At 36.7% G+C, this 20,746-nt stretch overlaps 1 protein-coding gene across 1 annotated transcript in view; it reads left to right on the top strand.

Annotated features, from left to right (window-relative positions):
- Positions 1 to 20,746, top strand: part of HDAC9 (histone deacetylase 9) — a 278,167-nt gene that overhangs the window by 165,505 nt on the left and 91,916 nt on the right. Inside the window, exons 18-21 of the mRNA XM_063411127.1 lie at positions 11,046 to 11,101; positions 11,344 to 11,431; positions 15,788 to 15,907; positions 16,235 to 16,332. Coding sequence (XP_063267197.1) covers positions 11,046 to 11,101; positions 11,344 to 11,431; positions 15,788 to 15,907; positions 16,235 to 16,332 — 362 coding nt within the window. The remainder of the gene's footprint in view (positions 1 to 11,045; positions 11,102 to 11,343; positions 11,432 to 15,787; positions 15,908 to 16,234; positions 16,333 to 20,746) is intronic.

Here is a 20,746-nt window from a genome sequence, read left to right as displayed (position 1 = left end):
TTTATTCACTTTCCAGTCCACATACTGATGGATTCAGTCTTATTGCCAGAATCAAGATGGAAATAAATATTTTAAAATTAACACTGCATGATGATTTTCAAAATCCCAAATTCTGTTTGAACTGAATCCCAAATTCTTCTGTTTGAAGAATTTTCTTCCTGTATATTTCTCTTATTTCAATCAAAATACATTAGCTACCTGTTTGGGAATGAGTGCCTATAGTTATGTGTATGTCTAGATAGATATAGAAAATATCTGTATAAATGAGAGCATAGTCAGGTGAAATGCAGTACTATAGCTCTGACATAATAAAATGCAGTTATTAAACCTTTATGTTCAGATACTGAAATCATTAGCCAAGTACCACAAAAAATGTACAGATTTTGAAATGTCAGATCAAGGACAGGGTGCATTATATGGGATCCTGTTGTGTATCCTTTCTGATGAGTTCTTCATCCCCTTTAAGATTTTTTGGGCATAGTAAGATATGTAACTCACTGTGCATTGTTCCACACAGGAATAATAAAAGTGAAGAAAGATTTTGTATCTAGTTATTATCTTTAGCAACTGTAGGATGCTCACCAGTGTCTGAGGCAATTTAAAAGCAAGTTTGGGTAAGATTAGTGAGATATGTACTCTGTACACTTGACTTGAGCAGGATCCACTGCAGAATCTTTACCACTTATCTCTGTGCATTTGTGGTGTGTCCCACACAGTGTGAATGCTTTTGCTTGTTTAGGTGTGTGATAGACAGCTGAAAAGAGCCATCAGCCACTGTGAGACTTCTCTTGCTACTGCTGTTGCGGGAATCTGTAAACAAAGGTTTTATATTTAGTGCTAGCTATTTTATATTTAGAACTAGTTTGTAGTTTAATGTAACATTACTGTTGATCCTAAATACAATGTTTTTCTACAATGCAGACAATTGAACCAGTCTCATGCAACTTGCGAGTTGAGACACAGGAAAGGCAATTTTTCAATAGATATGCCCAGTAGTTGGTTTAAACCAAATCATCAGAAAAACAGAAATGGAAGGGATTTGCTGTGAAAGAGAATTATGAATATTCCTGCCATTCCTGTTAGGTGTTTATCTAGTCTGCTCCTAGACTTCCAGCATGAAGCCCAGTGATTTACATGCCACTATGGCATCAGTATGAACTATCAACCTGCATGTGGTATTTTTCCTTTAAGGTTATGGAAAAGTTATTAATGCCTGTCAGTAGGAAAGCATGTTAGCAGAAGTTCTATAACTACAACAGTCCTGACATTAGCTATTTTGGTACAGTCATCCTATGTTTGCTTTGTCACTGCATCCATTCAAACCCAGGGTTTGCTAGTAAGTTGCTGTCAATACTCTCATATCGTAAATTGCTCGGGGCGGGAGGGGGGGGGGGGGGGGGGAGTTGCAGTGTTTTCTGGAGTTCTCTACAATCTCCATATGATTTTAGACCCATAGATCTCATTGTTCCAGGCTACCTTTATGCCTTTACATGTTCCTTTTCCATCTTCCTGACATTTTATCTGTAGAAAAATAAGTTGATCTGGTGTTTCTGTTAGGAAAAACACCAATTTTGTAGTGTACTTGTGAAAATCTAAGGGGAAGAAGATGAAGTTGACGACTTTCAGGTGCATTTATTCAGCAAATATGCACATGAAGCAATCATTTGGGGCCTGTACTGTGCGTACTGAGTGGGAGGATTAAACTCTCCTGGAAATCTGGAATGATCTGCAGTGTCAGAATTTTTGGATGATAGAAAAAGCACCTTCCAAGAATTGCGTGCAAGCTGTAACAGCTCTACAACATATTAACAGCAAGATGAGCGCAGTAAAGATGCACACCACAGTGGTTCCCTGGATGTTTACCACTGTGCATTGCAATCAGATGGTGTACTGTCATTTTGCTGTCTATTCAATCAATTAAAACCCCAAATTTTTAACAACAGTGCCAGGCTAGAATGTGGAAACAAGCATCAAGTGCTCTGTGTGGATGGGTATCTGACATAAAAGGTTCATCTCTAGAAGCACAGGACATTTCAATGTCTGTGCTTATTCTGTGGTCTCTACTGAGATTGCTTGCTATGGCACAAAGAGACAGTAATAGGTTGGAGCTATAGATGGTGCTAAGAAAATAGATGAGACTGCAAAATAAACCATGAATGTCTGCAGAACAATTGGGAGATCTGTTACAAAGCTGGGCATGATTCAAACTCATATACAAGGCAAAAATTCCTTTACTTTATTCTGGATTTCCTGAGACTATCAGTCCCATTGCACGCAAGTCTCATTGAGAACAGCAAGATGTTGTTCATCTGATTTGGACAATGTTCAAAAACTGACAAGGAATTAGGAGGAATTGTCTTTGCTGTAGTTCAAACCCCTTGTGAGACATCAGATTTCTTTGATCTCCTTGATCACTGTGAAAAACATCAGTATGGCAGTACTAAGGATGTAAAACAATACCCACAGTAGTAATTAACAGTGGTGGGTTCTTTTATTCGGGGGGGAGGAATTGGTGTGGGGTTTTTTGGTGGTGTTTTTTTGTCGTTGTTTGTGGTTGTTGGATTTTTTGCTTGTTTTTTGCTGTGGTGTTTTTTTTTTTAATTAAGACAAATGGTCACTTCTCTGGGGAGTCTTAATCTGGATTTTTTATTTAATTATATACAATTGTTAAAATTAACCATTCTGTGGGTCTGCTTAATAATATAATGAGCAGTCATTTATATTCATTTGATGCACTCTTGAGGTAGTATTTAATAGAGAATAAAAAATCACACCACTGAAATATATATTACTGTAGATGTGATGTTATACTGAGTCAAATGCTATGCTTTTCCTTTTTTCATAAATTCATTTACATGTCTGATGAATGTGTTCTTGCCAATATTACAGTAGGAGGTGAGCCTAATTATTGCATGAAGGTTACCTTTTTGTGAGCTGTTTGTAATTAGGAAAGCTGCTGATGTGCAATGAGGTATTTACGTTATGTGGAATCAGCCACACCTCTCCTGTCTCTGTTTTTATGTATCTATGTTTGGTCATTTCTCATTTCCCAAAGAGATTTATGTAGAAAGCTTCTAATAGTCTGCTGCCTGACTACAGATTTTTAGAAGAGGGGAGTATGTGAATCTGATTAATAGAATTTCACCACAGTCCTTAGCTATATCCAATAAATAATTTTATCAGATAAGAGAAGTCCTATGATATATTCCGTAGTACTTTTGGAAGAAATAGAGGTAGTGCCCAGCAAATGATTTGTTGCATGCAGTGTTGCTCATGAACCTGGAAATCAATGTCTCCAGCTTCTACTTAATGACCTCGCCTTCAGAAAGAGAGCCCAAAAAGATGCAGAGATAGAGCATTTCTTTCCTGGAAGTGCCTCCTAAGGCTCTCATTGCTCTCTTTCACTGCCACAGGATGTGGCACTGTCCTGCCCTCCCTTCTCATTCCCTGCCCAGCCCGCTGCTTCCCTTGCATTCATTGTGATGCTCAGCTCAGTTCACCTCGCCTCCCTGCTGTTGTGCTGCTTCACTCACAGGCAGCTGTTCAGCAGGAGACTCTTCTCTTGCCTCTGCATCTGTCCTGCACAGGGGCACATCCCTCCTGCTGCCCAACTGGACAAGTACAAGAGCTTGTACAAACCCCACATTAGACAAGTCTCGGCGAAAAATAATTTCCTGAAAGAGTTTAGGTTGCTGATATTTTCATTTTGTTAACTCAGTTATTCTTGTTGATGCTGCCATCTGTTGTGTTGCCATATATTAAAAAAAAATTAATATATTTATGAAATGGTTAATACTACATTTAAAAAGCTGGAGTCCAGTTCAGTTAGGTTATGATAATTTTGCAGTAATGATACTTTGTTGAATAATGTCCTCCAAAATGTTATTTGTTCTTGCAATAGTTGTTTTATTGAGTGTTGTTTGCAAACATTAAATATCTTAATTTATTTTCTGATAAAAAATTGTACATTTCTCTGGCTGTCCCTTAAGATCTTTAAATTGACTGGCAAAAATAAAAATTATACAGATGAAAAATATAATTTAAAAAGAGTATACCTAATAAAAACCTTTTTTTGGGAGAGCTTACCAAAGGGGAGGTGGGAGTAATTCTCCCAATGAGTGATGACTTTCCATCATCATAGATAACTCACTGCCAGAGCAGACCATGTTACTGTTGAAAGTACAAAGGAACATTGCTGAAACATTTTTCTTCAGCTTCAGATGACCCCATCAGTTTTATTATAAGGTAGGATTAAGTATTTTAAATACAGAACCTATAATAAGGATTACTGTCTACTTTACTTTGCATATCCTTTAAATATATAAATTTTAGTGATGGTAGCACTGTTTTCTGTGATAGAAACATGTAGTGCCTTATATTTTTAATTTGGCAAACTTGAAAGAGAAAAGACCTACACAAAAAAAGTATCAAGAGCTGGTAGGATTTGTATGATTATTCCCTGCTTAAGAAAAAACAAGTTTGAGTGAATTAAGAAGTCATTTTTCAAGGAACACTCAAGAAGAAAGGCACATAAGTTAAAAGCATGGTTTGAAACTGTCTTGAAGATCCACTTCAGCTGAATCAAGTGAAGCAAAAGCCGTTTTTCTACCTTATCATATATGTGTGTGCACGTGCACACACACACAAACACACATGTGTAAAGTTGCCTTGTTGGCAGCCAAGGTCATTTAACAGAATAAAAGCAATGGAAATGAATTTCCCTTGAACCAGAATCGAATACCTTCCTGGAATTGTTCTTTCTGATATGTCAGGTTTAATCAATACCAAAATAAGCCTCCTGAATTTGGTCGTTGCTACTCTGGTGTCTTTGTACAGTCCATTGATGACTTAAATTGAACTTGAAACTTTCATTCCAAATGAGCTTGGCTTTTACGGTTCTCAAGGCCTTTGTCACACAGGGCTATGGAAGGATCATCATGTGGTAAAGTAGTACTAATCTAATGAATAAACAGAATTAGCTTAATCAACGTCCTCTTCCCCAGAGTTCTTAGTTTTCTAGTTCGAAAAGTATTCTGAATAAAAACCTTCCAGCCATATTTCACAGCTCTGTTGCTATGTTTTCTTGAAAAAAAAAAAAAAAAAAAAAAAAAAAAAAAAAAAAAAAAAAAAAAATTATCATTCTAAAGACAAACAAAAAGTGCAGAAGGCAAAGAAGGCAAATGTCTCCCTAGTCTCACAGTGTCCTTCCTCTGGTAAAGCTTTAGGGCAGCAAATTTCCATGTCTGCCTGAACAACACAAAACCCCACACAGCTCATCTGGTTGCCTACAGAAATCTCCTTTCCTGGATTGTCCTCTGGGCCCAGGTACCTCCTGGACACTATTTCTCTTGCAACCTCTTCCCTACCCTTGCTTCTACCTTTTCTCCTTCTGCCCTATAAAAATCTCCCTCTGCTTGAAAAAAATTCCAAGTGTTGTGTGATACCCACAAAAAGAGGCATTTTTTCCACACCCAGCCATAGCATTTCAAACAATGCATGCATATAAGAAACAGTAACAAATGAATAGTTACTTTACTACTGTTAAAGATATGATTGATAAAAACCTTCAATTGAAGTTACCAGTGAAATCTTTCAGGTAGTATTTTGTATTCTTTGCTTTTACAAAGTTAGAAAAATTGCAAAATTTTGTATTAAACCATCTCTTAGATACTCTATCCCAGCAATTATGGTTATATTTATAGCTGAATGACTATGATTATTTCATATAATCAGACAACTTTAATGATATATGTGGTACATTGTTTACCTCCATGACCACTGTGTACTAAAACTCTTTTGTCTGCTTTCTTTTCAACACTAGTTGTGGCTAAACAGGCCATCATGGTTGTATCTAAGCTAGTCTGCAAGCACCAACTTTCCACGTGTTTTTTCTGATGCTATCCACTTAGGCCTTCAGGAAAGCAGACAGGGAACTCTTTGTTTCCATCAGTGTTCGATGTCCACTTCTGCGTACTTGGCCTCTACTAGCTTCCTATGCAAGACAAAATAGTATTCCCTCACGTCCATTACTGCTTTCTTGGCAAATCTACATGCTGCTAATACTGCTCTGTTAAATCACAGGTTCTTGTTCACTGCATTCGTAGAACCCCAGGGCCAAGTGCTGGCTCCTGCTCTGGCTGTATGAGCAGCTTGTAAAAGTGTCCTAAACAGGTGCCCGAGGATTGCCTCAGCCTTACACCACTCATTCTCATGCTTGCCCTCCCTGATGGACAGCATAGCTTGGGATTGTGTTACAGCAAAAGTGGCACTGGTAAGGATATTATCTTCTTCCTGATAGCAGTTGCAAGCAGATTCTTGTAGGCATCCAAGACTTAAAGCAGCCCTGATGTTTGTTATTGTAGGACTTGACTACACCAGAGGTGGCACAGTTAAAGATGGCACTTTAGGCATTAGACCTGTCAGCCACACTATATGGACCACCTTTTAAATATAAAGAAATAAAGAAATTGGTTTTTTATATGACTTTATAAGGATACAAATGTATATATATATACAAGGATATAAATAAATAAATAAATAAATAAATAAATTTGGTGTATATAAATTCTGACAGGACAAACCAATTTATTTCCATATAATGATGTATTATACATTTCTGTATAATTTCATTCTGAAATGTATGCACATTGAACCAAATAGAATCTTTCCATTAGAAACGCATGTTCAAGACTGCCTTGTTTAAGCACTGGTAATTTGAAGAGTTAACTGCAAAATAGGTTAAGGGATTTAGACAAGTAGAAATTAAAAACTTCCAACGCCTAATCTTAGGAGCCAGTTGAGCTTCAAGTGTGGAATTCAGACCCCCAGTTAGTTACCCAGTCTCCATCTGAAATACACAGAGCAGGTGAGGTTGGAAGTGGCCTCAGGGGATCATTGGATCCGCCTCCCTTGCTCAAATAAAACTGCCTAGGGCTAGTTACCTAGGTGTATATCCAGATGGCTTTTGTGCCTCTCCAGGAATGGAGACCCGACTACTTCTCTAGGCAAGCTGTTGTATTGCTTGGTCACCCACACTGTAAAAGGATTTTTTCATATGAAGCCTCTGCTCTTTCAGTGTCTATTTCCTCTTGAATAGATGGCATAGATGTCATTGCTCATTCATACAGGGGTTTACAGCTTAAAATTCAAGACCTTCAGTTTCTAATAATAATAATTAGATAATAATTATAATTTTTGTGTTTGAATAAAAGCTGAGGATGAGCATGACTTCAGACCTATTGTTAGAAAACTTAGACTGAAAAGATGTGTCTCAACATCTATTTTATGGACCACATAATCTAAATACACAAAGTGGTGTGGGAAACAAATTTACAAATTCACCCCAATGTTCAAGAAGAAGTTGAACCTTCAATAAGTTGAACCTTCAATAAGCTGAACCTTCAATAAGTGCTCTTGGAGTACCTGCTGTGTTTTTTTTGGTACTTCTTGCATGACACTGGCTTTTCTCAAAGTCTACAAAAAGTCAGATGATTTTATTAGCGTAGTGCCAGGCAGAAACTAGTATGCACTGCTTCTCAGTGAGGCTTCTCATCATACCTGGAGTACCTGACTGGCCAGGTAACTCTTGGTTCACTTGGAATATAGGCAGAGCAACCTCCTCACTGTCATGTGAATGGAAGAATCATTCACACCTTGCCACAATGACCACATATCGCCCTAGAGAAAAATTATCTGCGTCTAGTTTTACCTCCTGTATGGAGGTGATGTAGCAGAAACACCAGTGGAACTCTGCAATAGATGGTCAGTTCTAAGCTCTTCATTGTCCACCCATGTTATGGGATTGTCTTGAGTACTTGCCTTGGAAAGGTTCATGGGGAGGCACAGTAGATGCCCAAGCATGATGTAGACCTACACTGTAACCCAGAACACTACAGAAAGGGATTAACTTGACCATCAAAGACAAGAAGGCCACAGTAGGATGTACACCTCTCTTTTTTGGAAATCAAGCATCCAACTACTTATTTAGAGTCATGACAGAAGAGAATACTTAGCTGACTGTGGAAAAAGACGAACATTTTTCTTAGTTTTCATTAAAAGTCCAACTCAGCGAGTTTATCTGCAGTCGATCTTCTGTGTAAACTGAGCCTGGGCAGACTTCTCTTCCTTTGTTGTTCAAATATGCACAGATTTTAGAATACCTCTATTCAGGCTTTATTCTTAACCCTCAAATTTAAATAAAGGTAATCACATAATGGCACGGACATGACAATCATTTTTCTAATGTTCATGTCTGTCAATCAGTTTAATGTTCTGTCTACTAATAAAGGTGTCTGTATTCTAGTATAAATAAGGGTCTGTACAAAAACACTTTGAATTTATGTGTGTTGGCTTCATTTTCAACATATTGCTCTGTGTTAGTCTTTCTGTCTTTAAAGCAGATTATTGCCTTTCCGTCTACTGTTCTACTGTCTACTGAGCTCGCTGTCTGGCATTTAAAATTGCCTAAATAAAAAATGTTCCATTGTACTAATGTATGCTGTGTTCATGCAAAGTTTGAAAGTAGGAGAAATTAAGTGTTTTATCAATTGCACAAAAGTTGCCAATAATTCTGTATGGTAACTAGTTTTCACTGTTTGGTGTAATTCAACTATCTATTTTATCATCAGTGTAACATATGCACAGTATTTTTTAAAAAGAAAATTTCCCATGTAAATACTGAACTTTTTGTGATGTAAAAAAAAAAAATCACAAAAATGTGATTTTTTTTTACATCATAAAAAGTGGTCACGACCCTGTTGTGAATATCCTGTGTGCTGCTAGAGAACTGTAGTAGTTAAGCTCTGATTTCAGAAATTACCTAGATGTAATAGAGCAGGGCTTCTAAAGAGTCTAGTCAAAGGGAACAGAAGAGAAGCCTACACTGTAACTGTCATATTGTCAAAAACAGCAGTGCTGATATCTTCTGTCTCTATATTGCCCCATGAAATCCTCCTAGAGATAATCACCCTAATTATATTGATCTTTTGGGAATACTGATAAAGTTAGATGATAATGAGCTATTAGCTGAGCAGGGGCAGCTGTAAGCCTTTCATGGACTTTTTCCAAATTCCTAAAAATATCAAGAGAACAAAATACAGGTAGCATCATGCACTTTCTCTAGTAATACCCTCTTTGCTGAGTCTTTTTTCACCTCATTATCCTGACATTCATCACCATAAATATACTTTGTTTTTTCATGAATGCTACAAAAGAGTTCTTTGCCAAATTCTTCTCTAAGTCATATTTTGTGTGAGAAGGAAATGTTAAAAAACCAAAGGATGGAGAATACAGTTTTAGCTGAGACTCTAAAGCTGGCTGTTCTGCAAATCAGTGCAGTCCAAAATGCTGCTTTTTTTTTTTTTTTTTTTTTTTTTTTTCTTTCTGGTATGCTTGATCTATAGGCAATTTATATCCCATCTCCAGGAATGTCTGCATGAATATTAACATATATAATTTTTGTGCCATTAATTGTTGGATTTTTTTTTTTTAATGTGGACACAATGCAGAATAAGTCATGATGTCAAATCCCTCAGATTCTTTAAATGGTGGCCAGAAGAACCACTGTTACACGTGCACTTTCTTTGGTATTGTAATTTAAGTTTACTGTACTCTGATAGAATTTTGGCCATGCTCCACAAAACTTTGCAGCTGTCTGCTTGGGTTACATCTAGCAGCAAATTAAATAAGACAACATGGTAGTATTTATTTATAAATAAATGCCAATGAAGCAACATAGATAGACAATTCCACAGGTACACACAAACCACACATTCATATGATTGTAAATAAACAGATTTCGCAGGAACCAATGTAACTATTAACTGCCATGTTCCTCTGTATTTACACCAATGTAAGTGAAAGTTTAATGATATGTTTTTTTCAGGTAAGAGAAAGCTGAAACATTTACATTTATCAAGTTTTAGTATGTTGAACTGGAAAACTTTAATACCGATTATTAAAATACAGAAGTATTCCAATCTTTTTCTTCCTGTCCCCTCCTCTCTGAAAATGCAATGCTTGATTGGTCATGCAGGCACACATACACAGCTAGTGTTTGTATGAGACTGTGTGAAAATACAAGTTGGGCAGATATCTCATGTACAGATTATAATTTCTTATATTTATGTATATGAAGTGTCATTAGTGTGATGGCATATGCATATAGCTGAATAGAAGGACCATCTTGAGTAGTTTGAATAAAGAGGAAATACTGTGCACCAGAGATGTTTCTCCTGCATCTAACTGTTTTAAGAGAAATTTGACATGGTACATGACCTTATGAGACACTGCTTCTTGAATATATAATCTAATTTTCTGAATAGAGCTACCAGCACTTCTTCATTTTCTCTTTACCACACTGGAAGAGTGGAATTCCATTTTTCTTTTATCTTCAGTGGCTCCAGAGGAAAAAAATTCCTTGGCCATCACTGATCCTAGTGCTGTACTTTATGAAATATATATACAGTTCCAGAAAGTGTGTTAGAAATCGACTTCAGGGAATCTATTAACTTGTGAGCATGGCAGGTTCCAGAGTGTAATTTATGGTTTGCAGAAATATGAGATGTTGGTTGTCATCCTTTTTCTACTGTTAGAAATTATGTGTGTGGGTCTGAATTTATCGTTTAGTCTATACAGAGGTAACGTCAACAATGGCTGATCATGTAAAATATAAACCTTAAGGTACTTTTATTTTGAAGCATCTCAAACTGGAGGAAATAAAGATTACATGATCTTCGATGACCTTTGTTTTAAATGTGAATTTTAAACACCAGAATTCATAACAGGGCTTTCTCATCCTGCCTTTTTCCTCCTCTTTAGATCATGTTGTGTGTGTATGTGTGTATGCACATGTGTGTATTTATAGGAGTTTATTTGCCACTGTTCTCAACTGTATTATTTCTGGCAGTACTATGAAAGGGTGATTGGACAGAAAAAGTGCTCAAGAGGCTCTAATAAATTTCAATCCCATCTGCCTGCTGCTCTGTTTTGCTCTGAGTCAAGTATTTTTTTAAGCTGATAATTGAAAACCTATCTTGTTCTTACAGAATGGCTTTGCTGTTGTAAGGCCCCCAGGCCATCATGCTGAAGAATCAACAGCCATGTAAGTACCAGGGAATATTGCCCATCTTGGAGCACTAAGGTTACTGGCAATCACCTGCATTGTGCATGTCTCTGAAGAACTGTAATTGTTAGCAGATGACTGAAAAGGCTTTCTAGGTACTCCCAGAAGCAGATTTATGGCCTCAGAGATCATATAGCATTTTTTAAAATGCTCTGAACATTATTTATAGCTGTTTTCCTGACTCATTCTCTTTCTTATTTCTGTTCTTCTCTATTCCACAGGGGGTTCTGCTTTTTTAATTCGATTGCAATTACTGCCAAATACTTGAGAGACAAGCTAAATATAGGCAAGATATTGATTGTAGATCTGGTATGTATTCTTGGCAAGCATCACACTCGCAGTGCATCTAGATGAAAGATAATGAATTTGTATTTATAAGTCTGACTTTCCTGCTTTTAATACCTACAAGTAATAAAGGTGTGCATTTCCTCTGATTTTGGGAACTCATTAAAGCCAGGATGGCAGTACTGAAGCTATAAACATCTATGTTTCACTTTAATGGTGTTAACTGCAATTTAATGAGAAGAAGGCACAGATCAGGGCAACTTTTATGGTCCTTAAATGAATTGATACTTCCACTGTTAAAATAACCCTATAGAACCCAAGTTTACTTTTCCCTACAGAATAGAAACTTTAAGTAGTCAGATATTCTTTAAAGAATGTTGTGGCATTGGTAACAAAATTGACCACTTTCCCCAGTTTGCAATGGTTTGACTTGTTGTGTAACTTTGATATTATTAATAAAAATCAAGGTTTGTTTAATAATATCAAAGGTCATTTCCCCCAAGAAGTTTTCTAGTCAAGTATGCCAGGTTTCGTTTGTTCCCCAAAGGAAAGCTATGTGATTAAAAATCCACTTCATTGGATTAGTCGTGTATTTTAATAGAAGGCATTCTTACACAATACTTAATATGTTTAACAAATGGATTATTTAAATGCAGATGACATTTGGCATGTTGGCTATATTATTTTCATGAATAATGAATTGGAGCTCTGCCTTGCACTTAAAGGATCAGCCCAATGCACAGCCCAAGGAAAGTTGAATGCTGATTTATGAGCACCATTTTTGTTTTCCTACAGTTCATGACGAGGTGTAATAGGGTGTCTGACAAAGCATAGACAGGAAATGAACCCTGGCATCAAAACCTAACCTGTTACATCTGCACTTAATTAATTTTTGCAGGTGATAAAAGATTTAAAGACAAAATATGTTAAAGGGTTTTTGAAGTGCAAGGCTTAATAGTCTAAATCTTGTTCATATCTGCACTCATAATTAAATCTTATTGTGGAGTCATGGCCTTACCATCTAGCACTTTTGTTCACTTAAACATGCGTACTGACTGTTGAAGAGAAGCAGAGAAAGGTGGAGTGTGGGAGAAGGAATGTAAGTGAAAAATGAGTGGCAGAATAAATATATGTGTAGATAAAATATCCTTAGAATGTTTTTCAAATATTTCTCAGATTGTTATACTGTCATTTAGAGACATAATTATAAAATGCCAGAAAATGTTATTTCTGAAAAATCAGTTCTACTGTATGTTATGTCTGTTTGCTGACCTGAACCTTTCAGTTCATTGCTGTAAATTCTGGCCAAAAGTGAACTCTCTGTTTATTCTCATTTTTTAATAGGAAAAGCCTACTCAAAGTTTATGAATATTTGTAAGCCTTTTTGCCTATAAATGTTACATTTGCCTTGTTAGGAAAAGAAAATGCTTCCCTTTGACATACTTAGCACTTAGAAATTCAGCTTCAGTTTTTCAAGGCAAGGTTAAATGTGCAAATCTTTATCTGTGCAAATGATTACCTGTGAAGCTGCCTATCTTTACCCAGGAAAGTAGATAGGGAATTTTCAGCCTCTCTGCCAACTGTCCCATCAACCATAATAACTCAGGGGGTGAAAAAGAAGAAATATATGGCTGACACAGATGACTTCATTCCTGGAGCAGTTGCAGTCCAGTCCCTAGTCTGCTCCACGGTCAGAACAATGATGTACAAAAATTCGTATGGAAAATTTCTTATGCATGCAAACTATGGATAAATCACAGGCCAAACTGAATGAATGAACAAGTTAATAGTGATGTCTTTATTCCCACCAACAGAGTTTTGGGAAGAAGGAAAGAATGGAATTACAGATGTTAGACTTGAAATTAACCTTTAAGACTATATTTTGATAGTGACTAGCACAGCAGGACACCATGCAAGTTGGCAGCTACACATGTTACTACAATATAAATACTAAAAAGTAGTATCCAATCTCACACACTAAAGTGTACTTTAGTTACAAATTAAGTGTAGTCTTCATAGCTGCTACGTCTTCATATATAAATTCTTAACATTTTTATTGTCAGTCTTCCCATTATCTATTTCTACAGTAAAATAAAAGACCTATCCTTTAAGACAGGATTTTTTCCTCATTTCACCATTTGCATAAATCTCTGGTTTTGAACAGACTTATATACCCTGAATACATTTGATCTACTAAGGGCAGAATATGAACTCCTTTCCCACATGCTAACATCCGCAGTCTTAAAGAACACATTCCTTTGTCTATCAGAGAAGTTACTGCTCTTCAAAAAAGAGCTCTTAGTGGAACTAAAGTTTAGACAAGAAAGCTAGCTTTTAGATTTGAGTAATAAAAAAAGTAATAAGGAAAAAAGATCTCTCTATGCCCCTTTAACATATCCAAACATTCTGTTTTGGAAACTGTTACAGCAAAAATACATTTAAAGCCCCAAATATGTATGGAAAAGAAAAACTAATTAAAATAACAAAGTGATGTCCTACTGTGTCCCTGCAAATCTATCTATGTACCCAGCACAGCTTGTCAGGTTGTTGAAATCCTTATTCCAGGATCACCCATACTTGCATTTATGCTAGCAGGATTTGAGTCTGTTACGGAGTAAACCAATTAACTGTGTCACAGCTGAAGACTGAATGGGATTCTGGGATTAGTCTGCATGCCAGATTTTACTTCATTTACCAGTCAGAGCCACCTAACACTACACTGGCTGCCTTGAAATCTTCAACAGCCTCATACCAGTGTGTTCTCCTTTGCACATCTCATGTGTTACATTTAACCTTGGCATTAAGTCATAATTGGGCTGTAACTCCATCCTCATATTGTTTCAAGTACTTTCAACATGGAACAGAAAAGAAACTCTTATAATACTACCCTTATGAGGTCCCAGAGAAGGTCCAAGTCAAGCACAATGAAGTACAAATAGGACTCAATCACTGTAGAGTTCTGAACAAGGTGGATGAAAATCATGGGCTGCTTCAGCTGGCGAGGAGGACAAGCAATGTTCAGTGCTTGCTGTGCTATTGGCAGTGCACACCTTGAGGTACAACTTGAGCCTTCCTGGAGCTGAGGCATAGTGAGGAGAATGTGACTTCTGTTTCACGGACACTAAATTGGATTTAGACCTCATAACATTTGTAAAATAAATACAGACTGGATGACAGTGAGTGACAGTGTTACCATTCAGCATTCTTTGTCTGTCACCCTTAATTCTCTAAATTAGAAATTTCAAAGAGATGGCTTAAAGGAGGAAAATAAATAATATCTATAACTTTTCAGCTTCTTAGAAATGCCAGTGGAGAACTTTTTTTTTTTTTTTTTTTTTTTTACTGAAAGGCTAGTGGATTTTTCATTTTCACTTGTAAAATTCTTGTGTGTGTGTCTAACCACATAGAGTAGTAGTGAACTGTGAAAACAGACTAAAAAAAGAGGAAATGTCTGCATCATTGGCCTTTGTTATATAGATATACTGTCAGCATTTCTTCGTCAGCATTTTATTTAATGACAGAATTTTATTCACTGTCATTATATAATGTTTGAAATATGGAGACTGGCCAAGGTCACTCCTTGATTGTGGAAGGCACCATCCTATCTGCCAGATGATTTAATAGCTAATGAGATCATATTCCTATGTCTTCAACTGTTGCCGTCATGATTTTGCAAAAATGAAGTATGAAGTCTTTTTCGCATCTGGCATCTCTTTTGATGTGGATCTAACTGCTGAGGGACTGAGCTGAACTGAATGTTTCAAGAAAGCCAATTTACTCAGCTGGTCGCAGAGCCTTTGACCTCAATAGTGGAACTTGGCAAATCAGTGAATACTCTTATGTTTAGTGTTCTGTCAAGAATTGTGAAAAAGCTCTGTAAACCATAGATCCTTCTGCAAAATACTAGTTTGTAGTTTAAACATTAGTCTTTCTTCAGAGGCCAATGAGGCTAGTTAATTAAGCCTGAGGGGTTATGAACTGTTGGCAGTTAATAAGTCATAAAATTCCTCCATAAAACAGGATGCTAGATTCCATCACTGAGGCAAGGAGTACAAAGAGCCGGTGTATAAATATCTAATTGTACAAAAGGACTGGGATTTCTCAATGACTGCTCATCTGGAGTCTCCAGGGCATGCTCGCTATGGTTTCCTGATTTTTAGAAGCCAGTTTAAAAAATGAGTGCATTAAAGAGTAATTTGCCTGAAAGTTCAGGAAGTATGGGGTGGTGAAGGGAGGGGGAAAGGGAAAGACAAAAGGAGGGCAAGGGAGAGGGAGAGAAACTGAGAGAGAGAGGAGGGGGGTGTAAAAGAAAGCAGAACTGAGCTCTCTACTCTGAGTTGGACATTATTACATTTGTCATCTGTTTTCTTTCTCCTTTAGGATGTTCACCATGGCAACGGTACACAGCAGGCTTTTTATGCTGACCCCAGCATCCTGTATGTTTCCCTCCATCGCTATGATGAAGGCAACTTCTTCCCCGGCAGTGGAGCCCCAAATGAGGTTAGGTTTATTTCTTTAGAGCCCCATTTTTATTTGTATCTTTCAGGTAATTGCATTGCATGATTACCCCTAATTTTCTTGTCCTTCTCTAGTTCTTTAAATTACACCAGATTACCAAATTGTCCACTGGGAGCAGGGGACCAGTGGAGAACAAGTGCATAACCCAGAGCAGTCCTTGTCAAACAAGGCTGATCTGACATGTTGTTTGATGTTTGTTTCTAAAGCACATTTGAGAATTTTTTCTCTTCTCCCCTTTCTCTCCCTCTTTACCTCCTCCTCCTTTCTCCTCTTTTTCCCTCTTTTTGGCATTTTATTTCTTTTTTTTAGGTTGGAAGTGGCCCTGGTGAAGGGTATAACATAAATATTGCTTGGACAGGTGGCTTGGATCCTCCTATGGGTGATGTTGAGTATCTCACAGCATTCAGGTTGGTATCATTTAGAGTTTTGAAAACTGTTTGAATAACATGAATAAGAGCTAATGTAATATTGAAAGTCAGGAGAATAATCCATGGTGAAACTAAATTAATTGTGGTGTCCTAGTATATGAGAATTTAGTAAGTTAAAGAATGGGTATTTTAATTGTTGTGATCATCCATACCAAATCAACAAAAAAATTTCTAATTATGTAATTGGTCACTTGTGTTCTCATTATTATGTCATGCTAGTAAAATTACTTTGAGCTTGCTTACTTCTCTACCTATAAAATTTAAATGTATTTATACCAGGCAGAAGAAAATTACCGTTCACTTTCACAGTGATTGCAGTTACATGCCAGTGGAGCAGACAGAAAGCAATATGAAGTATGGTCCAAATCCAGTGTTCTTCATTCACTTAAAAGAGACTCATTATGATGCTCACAGATTTGACTGTTAGTTTTTTCCTACAAATTGCAGTAAAGTGTTATTTAATTAAAAGTAACTAATTCTGACATACTGCAATAAGAATGATAGGAAATGTTGTATGCTGTATTTCTCTTGGCTCACTCATAATGAATATTCTCAATAGCTCATTCATAAATGAAATTTATTTTTTCACAGGTGATGCTTCATAATCTATTAAGTCCCATTTTCATGGGACCAAAGGAGATAAGAACAGTCAAAACACTATCTTTTGGAGTTTCAGTGTCCTCTCTTACATACATCATTTCCTTTCATTGTAAATCAATCCAGTGGAAGGGTTTAGTGAAGTTTGGGGAAGGTGAAGGGTTCATCTTTCAAATTTGGGCAAATGTTACGGCTCTGAAAAGGAGAATTATATGTAAGAAAGGCAATGAGAAAACCAATGTGTCTCTCTAATCTCTTTCAAGACATTTAGTTGGAAGTAGTGTAATTGCCTTATACCTTATATAGTTTTTGACTATACGCTATTGAAAATACACCATAAAAACCCACAAACTCTTGCTTTGGTTTTTGGGGTTTTCATGTGTGAGTTTTTTGTTTTTTATTCTAAAGAACTTCTGTGCAGCCCATGAAACAATATGCAGAATTTCTAATGAACACACCTGAAATCACAGTCTAAGCACTAGTCAGAGAAATAGCCTTACACATTCACAGTATCCCACTATTATTGTGGAAAAAGTTTTAATTTTATTTACATTTGTCTGCATTTAAAAAGAGTCTAAACAAATTGTATGTGGTGGGCTTCATATTTTCTACACTCAGTAGTGCCTCAAGCTCTTTCCAAGATATTTCCTATACTTCCATAAGATTTTTACATAAGTTAAGGAACTGGATGGTTCAAATCACTGGTATTAGTGTCTGATACTAATATATCTGATAATTTCACCCCAACATTCTTGGTTTGGATCCAAACCATCCCACTAATGATATAGGTAATGTGGCCATCTAATGATGCAGAGAATGGTGGTCCCAGTTTATTCAATGGAAGACTCACATACTGAGACTGTAACCATAATTGGTACCCCTGCTATCCTGATGGCAAATACCTGGGCATAATAGTGCATTTACAAATATATACTTCACAGTTCTATTTTAAGGCACACTAGTAAATTGTTTGGAGCAGCTAGTATTGCTGCTATGCCTATTACTCTGCTTCTGAGTTAAGGGGAATTTCAGTCTCTGTTCCTAAGCAAAGCAACCCTATTCAGGAAAATAAAATTCATGTAACTTACTACACACTGACTAATTTTATGCAGACTTATACTTAACTGTATTTTTTTAAAGGCAAATAAATTCAAATTTAAGTTTAGAATCTCCTTTTGAAAGATTGCTGGTGAAAAATTTTATGTTGCTGTTTTAAATGCATCCATTTAACTTTGTTATTAATGTCATAATGAATGTGAATGTTTTTCTCCAAGCAACAACAGGAAATGTTTCCCTACACTCTCAGCCCCTTTTGACCTGATCACAGCCTTTGTGCCCTCTGTAGGTCTTGTTGACATGGATTTAGTATGACTGGTATGACAGTTTTGAATGGGGATCATTGAAGCAAATAGCATGGAACTTAGAGGGGCGGATACAAAAATTTGTGAATTACTTAGGATAGACCAGGTAGGTGTTTCTGTAGATCAGGTCTGAGTGGTAAATTTATAACTCCTAGTAAAGAAACACTTTATCCATGAGCCAGAATCTATCCTTGTTATTATCCAAAATGTCATACATGATGTAGGCTAAGTTCTCACTTTGGCCAGAACAGAATATTGAGACAGCAGACTGGCCAGGGTCCAGAAAAATCCAGAAAATCAGTAGAAGAATTGCCATGCTGTCCCAAAAATCAGCTGTTGTTCTGAAGTTTTTGTCTACAAGAAGTCAGTTTTTAAGAAAATAAGTGAGTTTCAGAGATAGAAAAATGTGATTTGGTTTTTCCTATTAGATTATATACTTTTATAGGCAGACTTACAGGGAAGGTCCAAACTAAGGTATGGAGCAAATTTTGAACATCTTCAATCTTAAGAGAAAAATAAGGAAAAAATGGAGAGATATTTTCTCTTAATACCTACCAGTACACAGAGAGGTTGGGCAGTATTCATTCTCTAGTGAAGGCAGGAGTGGATTCTGGTGAAGGTCATCTCCACCATAACCAAGGTGTGAGTAAATTTGCAGATGGGTGGAGCCTGTTTGGAGAGAAGCCAAGACTTCCTTCTTACTGGCTGGCTCCAGAGCCTAAATCCTTTGAGTTCTTAGGAACTGAGAAATTCGCATTAAAATAATCTAAAACTCCCCAGGGGGTGCACATAGCTTTCACTTCCTCACCAGCAGAGCCCTAATTTCGTCCTAGAATTGCGCCAAGCACATATTTGAAGTGTCACCAGCCTTGACACTAGGTAGCTCATTATTACTTGATTGACTGTCAAATTTCACAGCAGAGATCCTTCTGAATGATAGTGTTCACAGAAAAAGAGACCAAGGCTTTCTTCTGTCTCTAGAGTTCAGCTCATTGCCAGGTATTACATATGGCAATGTATTTGATACCAGGTATTTTTTTTTTAGGTCAGAATATATTTGTAGAAGCATTTGCACACACATATGTATATATACATGCAGGTAGCAGAATACTAGCCATTTCCCAGTGCATAAATAATTAGATAAATCTATTTTATGTAAATCTTTTTAGAACTGAATAATATTCCACCCCACTCTTCTTCCAAACTGTTTGAGAAAATATTTCTATTTCTTCAGGAAAAAACAACTCCCATGTATAAAAATGCAGAATAAATTTGAACACAGAGTAATCACTGCAAAGCCATGCTAAGTGAATGGCTGTACTGGGACTGTAGTGGGAAAGAGGAAAAATTACAGTGTTGATTCGTGTCTGCCATTTTGATTTCAGTGCTACATGAAAATTTTATTATATTTTTGAACTAACTCTTTCTGTTGCAAAATCAAATTTAAGTGTCTGTTGCCAATTTGAAGATGAAGTCTGCTCATTCATTTATAAAAGTTGTTTTCATTTCTTTCTTATTTCTACCAAGAAATAAGTTTGCTTGTGTTAACTACAAGGAGGAAGTAGAAAATGTAGGATAACGAAGTTTCTGTAGAATGGAAAATAATTGCAGTAATGAAATCACTATGCCATTTAGTTTTGCCAGAAGAGTGTTTTTTGATGTTTACCATAGTTAAGGAACTGGCCTAGCTACAAAAATCCTTGAAATAACGACATTTTTCTAAAGGACATGCATCTCTTCTTTTCTCCTAAGATAACAAAAATGCACAGCTCTTTTCCATTATTTTTAAGCTCTTAAGTATCCCTCTAGAGAATTTGTTTCATCATTTACTTCCACCTATTCAGGTTAAATTTGCTTTAATCTCTTTGAAAGCCAAAGGAGATGGTGGCTGTTTTCTAAGAGGATGATTTTACACTCGAGTTTATGAGGATGTAATCCACTCTCTTCTGCCAACAGTTCTAGAAGAGAAAAAAAGAGCAATGGTTGACTAGTAATGTTCAAATAATTATTTTCATAAGCTCCACGTTACACCAGATGTGCTCAGTAAAGCAGGCAGCAGAAAGAGGCTCAGGTCTGTGTTGTACATGCACATATGTCTATGTGTGTACTTGGAGTTTGCAGGGGACAGGAGAGAAGCGTTTCTGTAGAGTGGAATTCAGAAGATGCAGGAGGCGGTGGAAACAAATGAGAGTGTTCAGAAGAGGGAAGGAGAAGCAAGAGACAGAAGAAAACTGGGCTGTGCCTTCCAACTGCTTTGCACTGTTTTTATCCAACAAAGGGGTTTTAAATTTAACTGAACCAGCCAGTATGCTCTGGCTGCTTTGCACCACTCCAGAGTAGCATAAAAGAGCCACAGCATATTAATGAACTTGGCCATAAAAGCTTGCATAAAATGAAACATGTATGTGTGTGTGATTCTTGGAATGATTAGAAAT

This window comes from Prinia subflava, chromosome 1 (genome assembly GCF_021018805.1).
Source record: "Prinia subflava isolate CZ2003 ecotype Zambia chromosome 1, Cam_Psub_1.2, whole genome shotgun sequence".
NCBI lineage: Eukaryota > Metazoa > Chordata > Aves > Passeriformes > Cisticolidae > Prinia > Prinia subflava.
The sequence above is the reverse complement of the archived record's forward strand: the minus strand, read 5'-3'. Positions and strand labels throughout refer to the sequence as shown.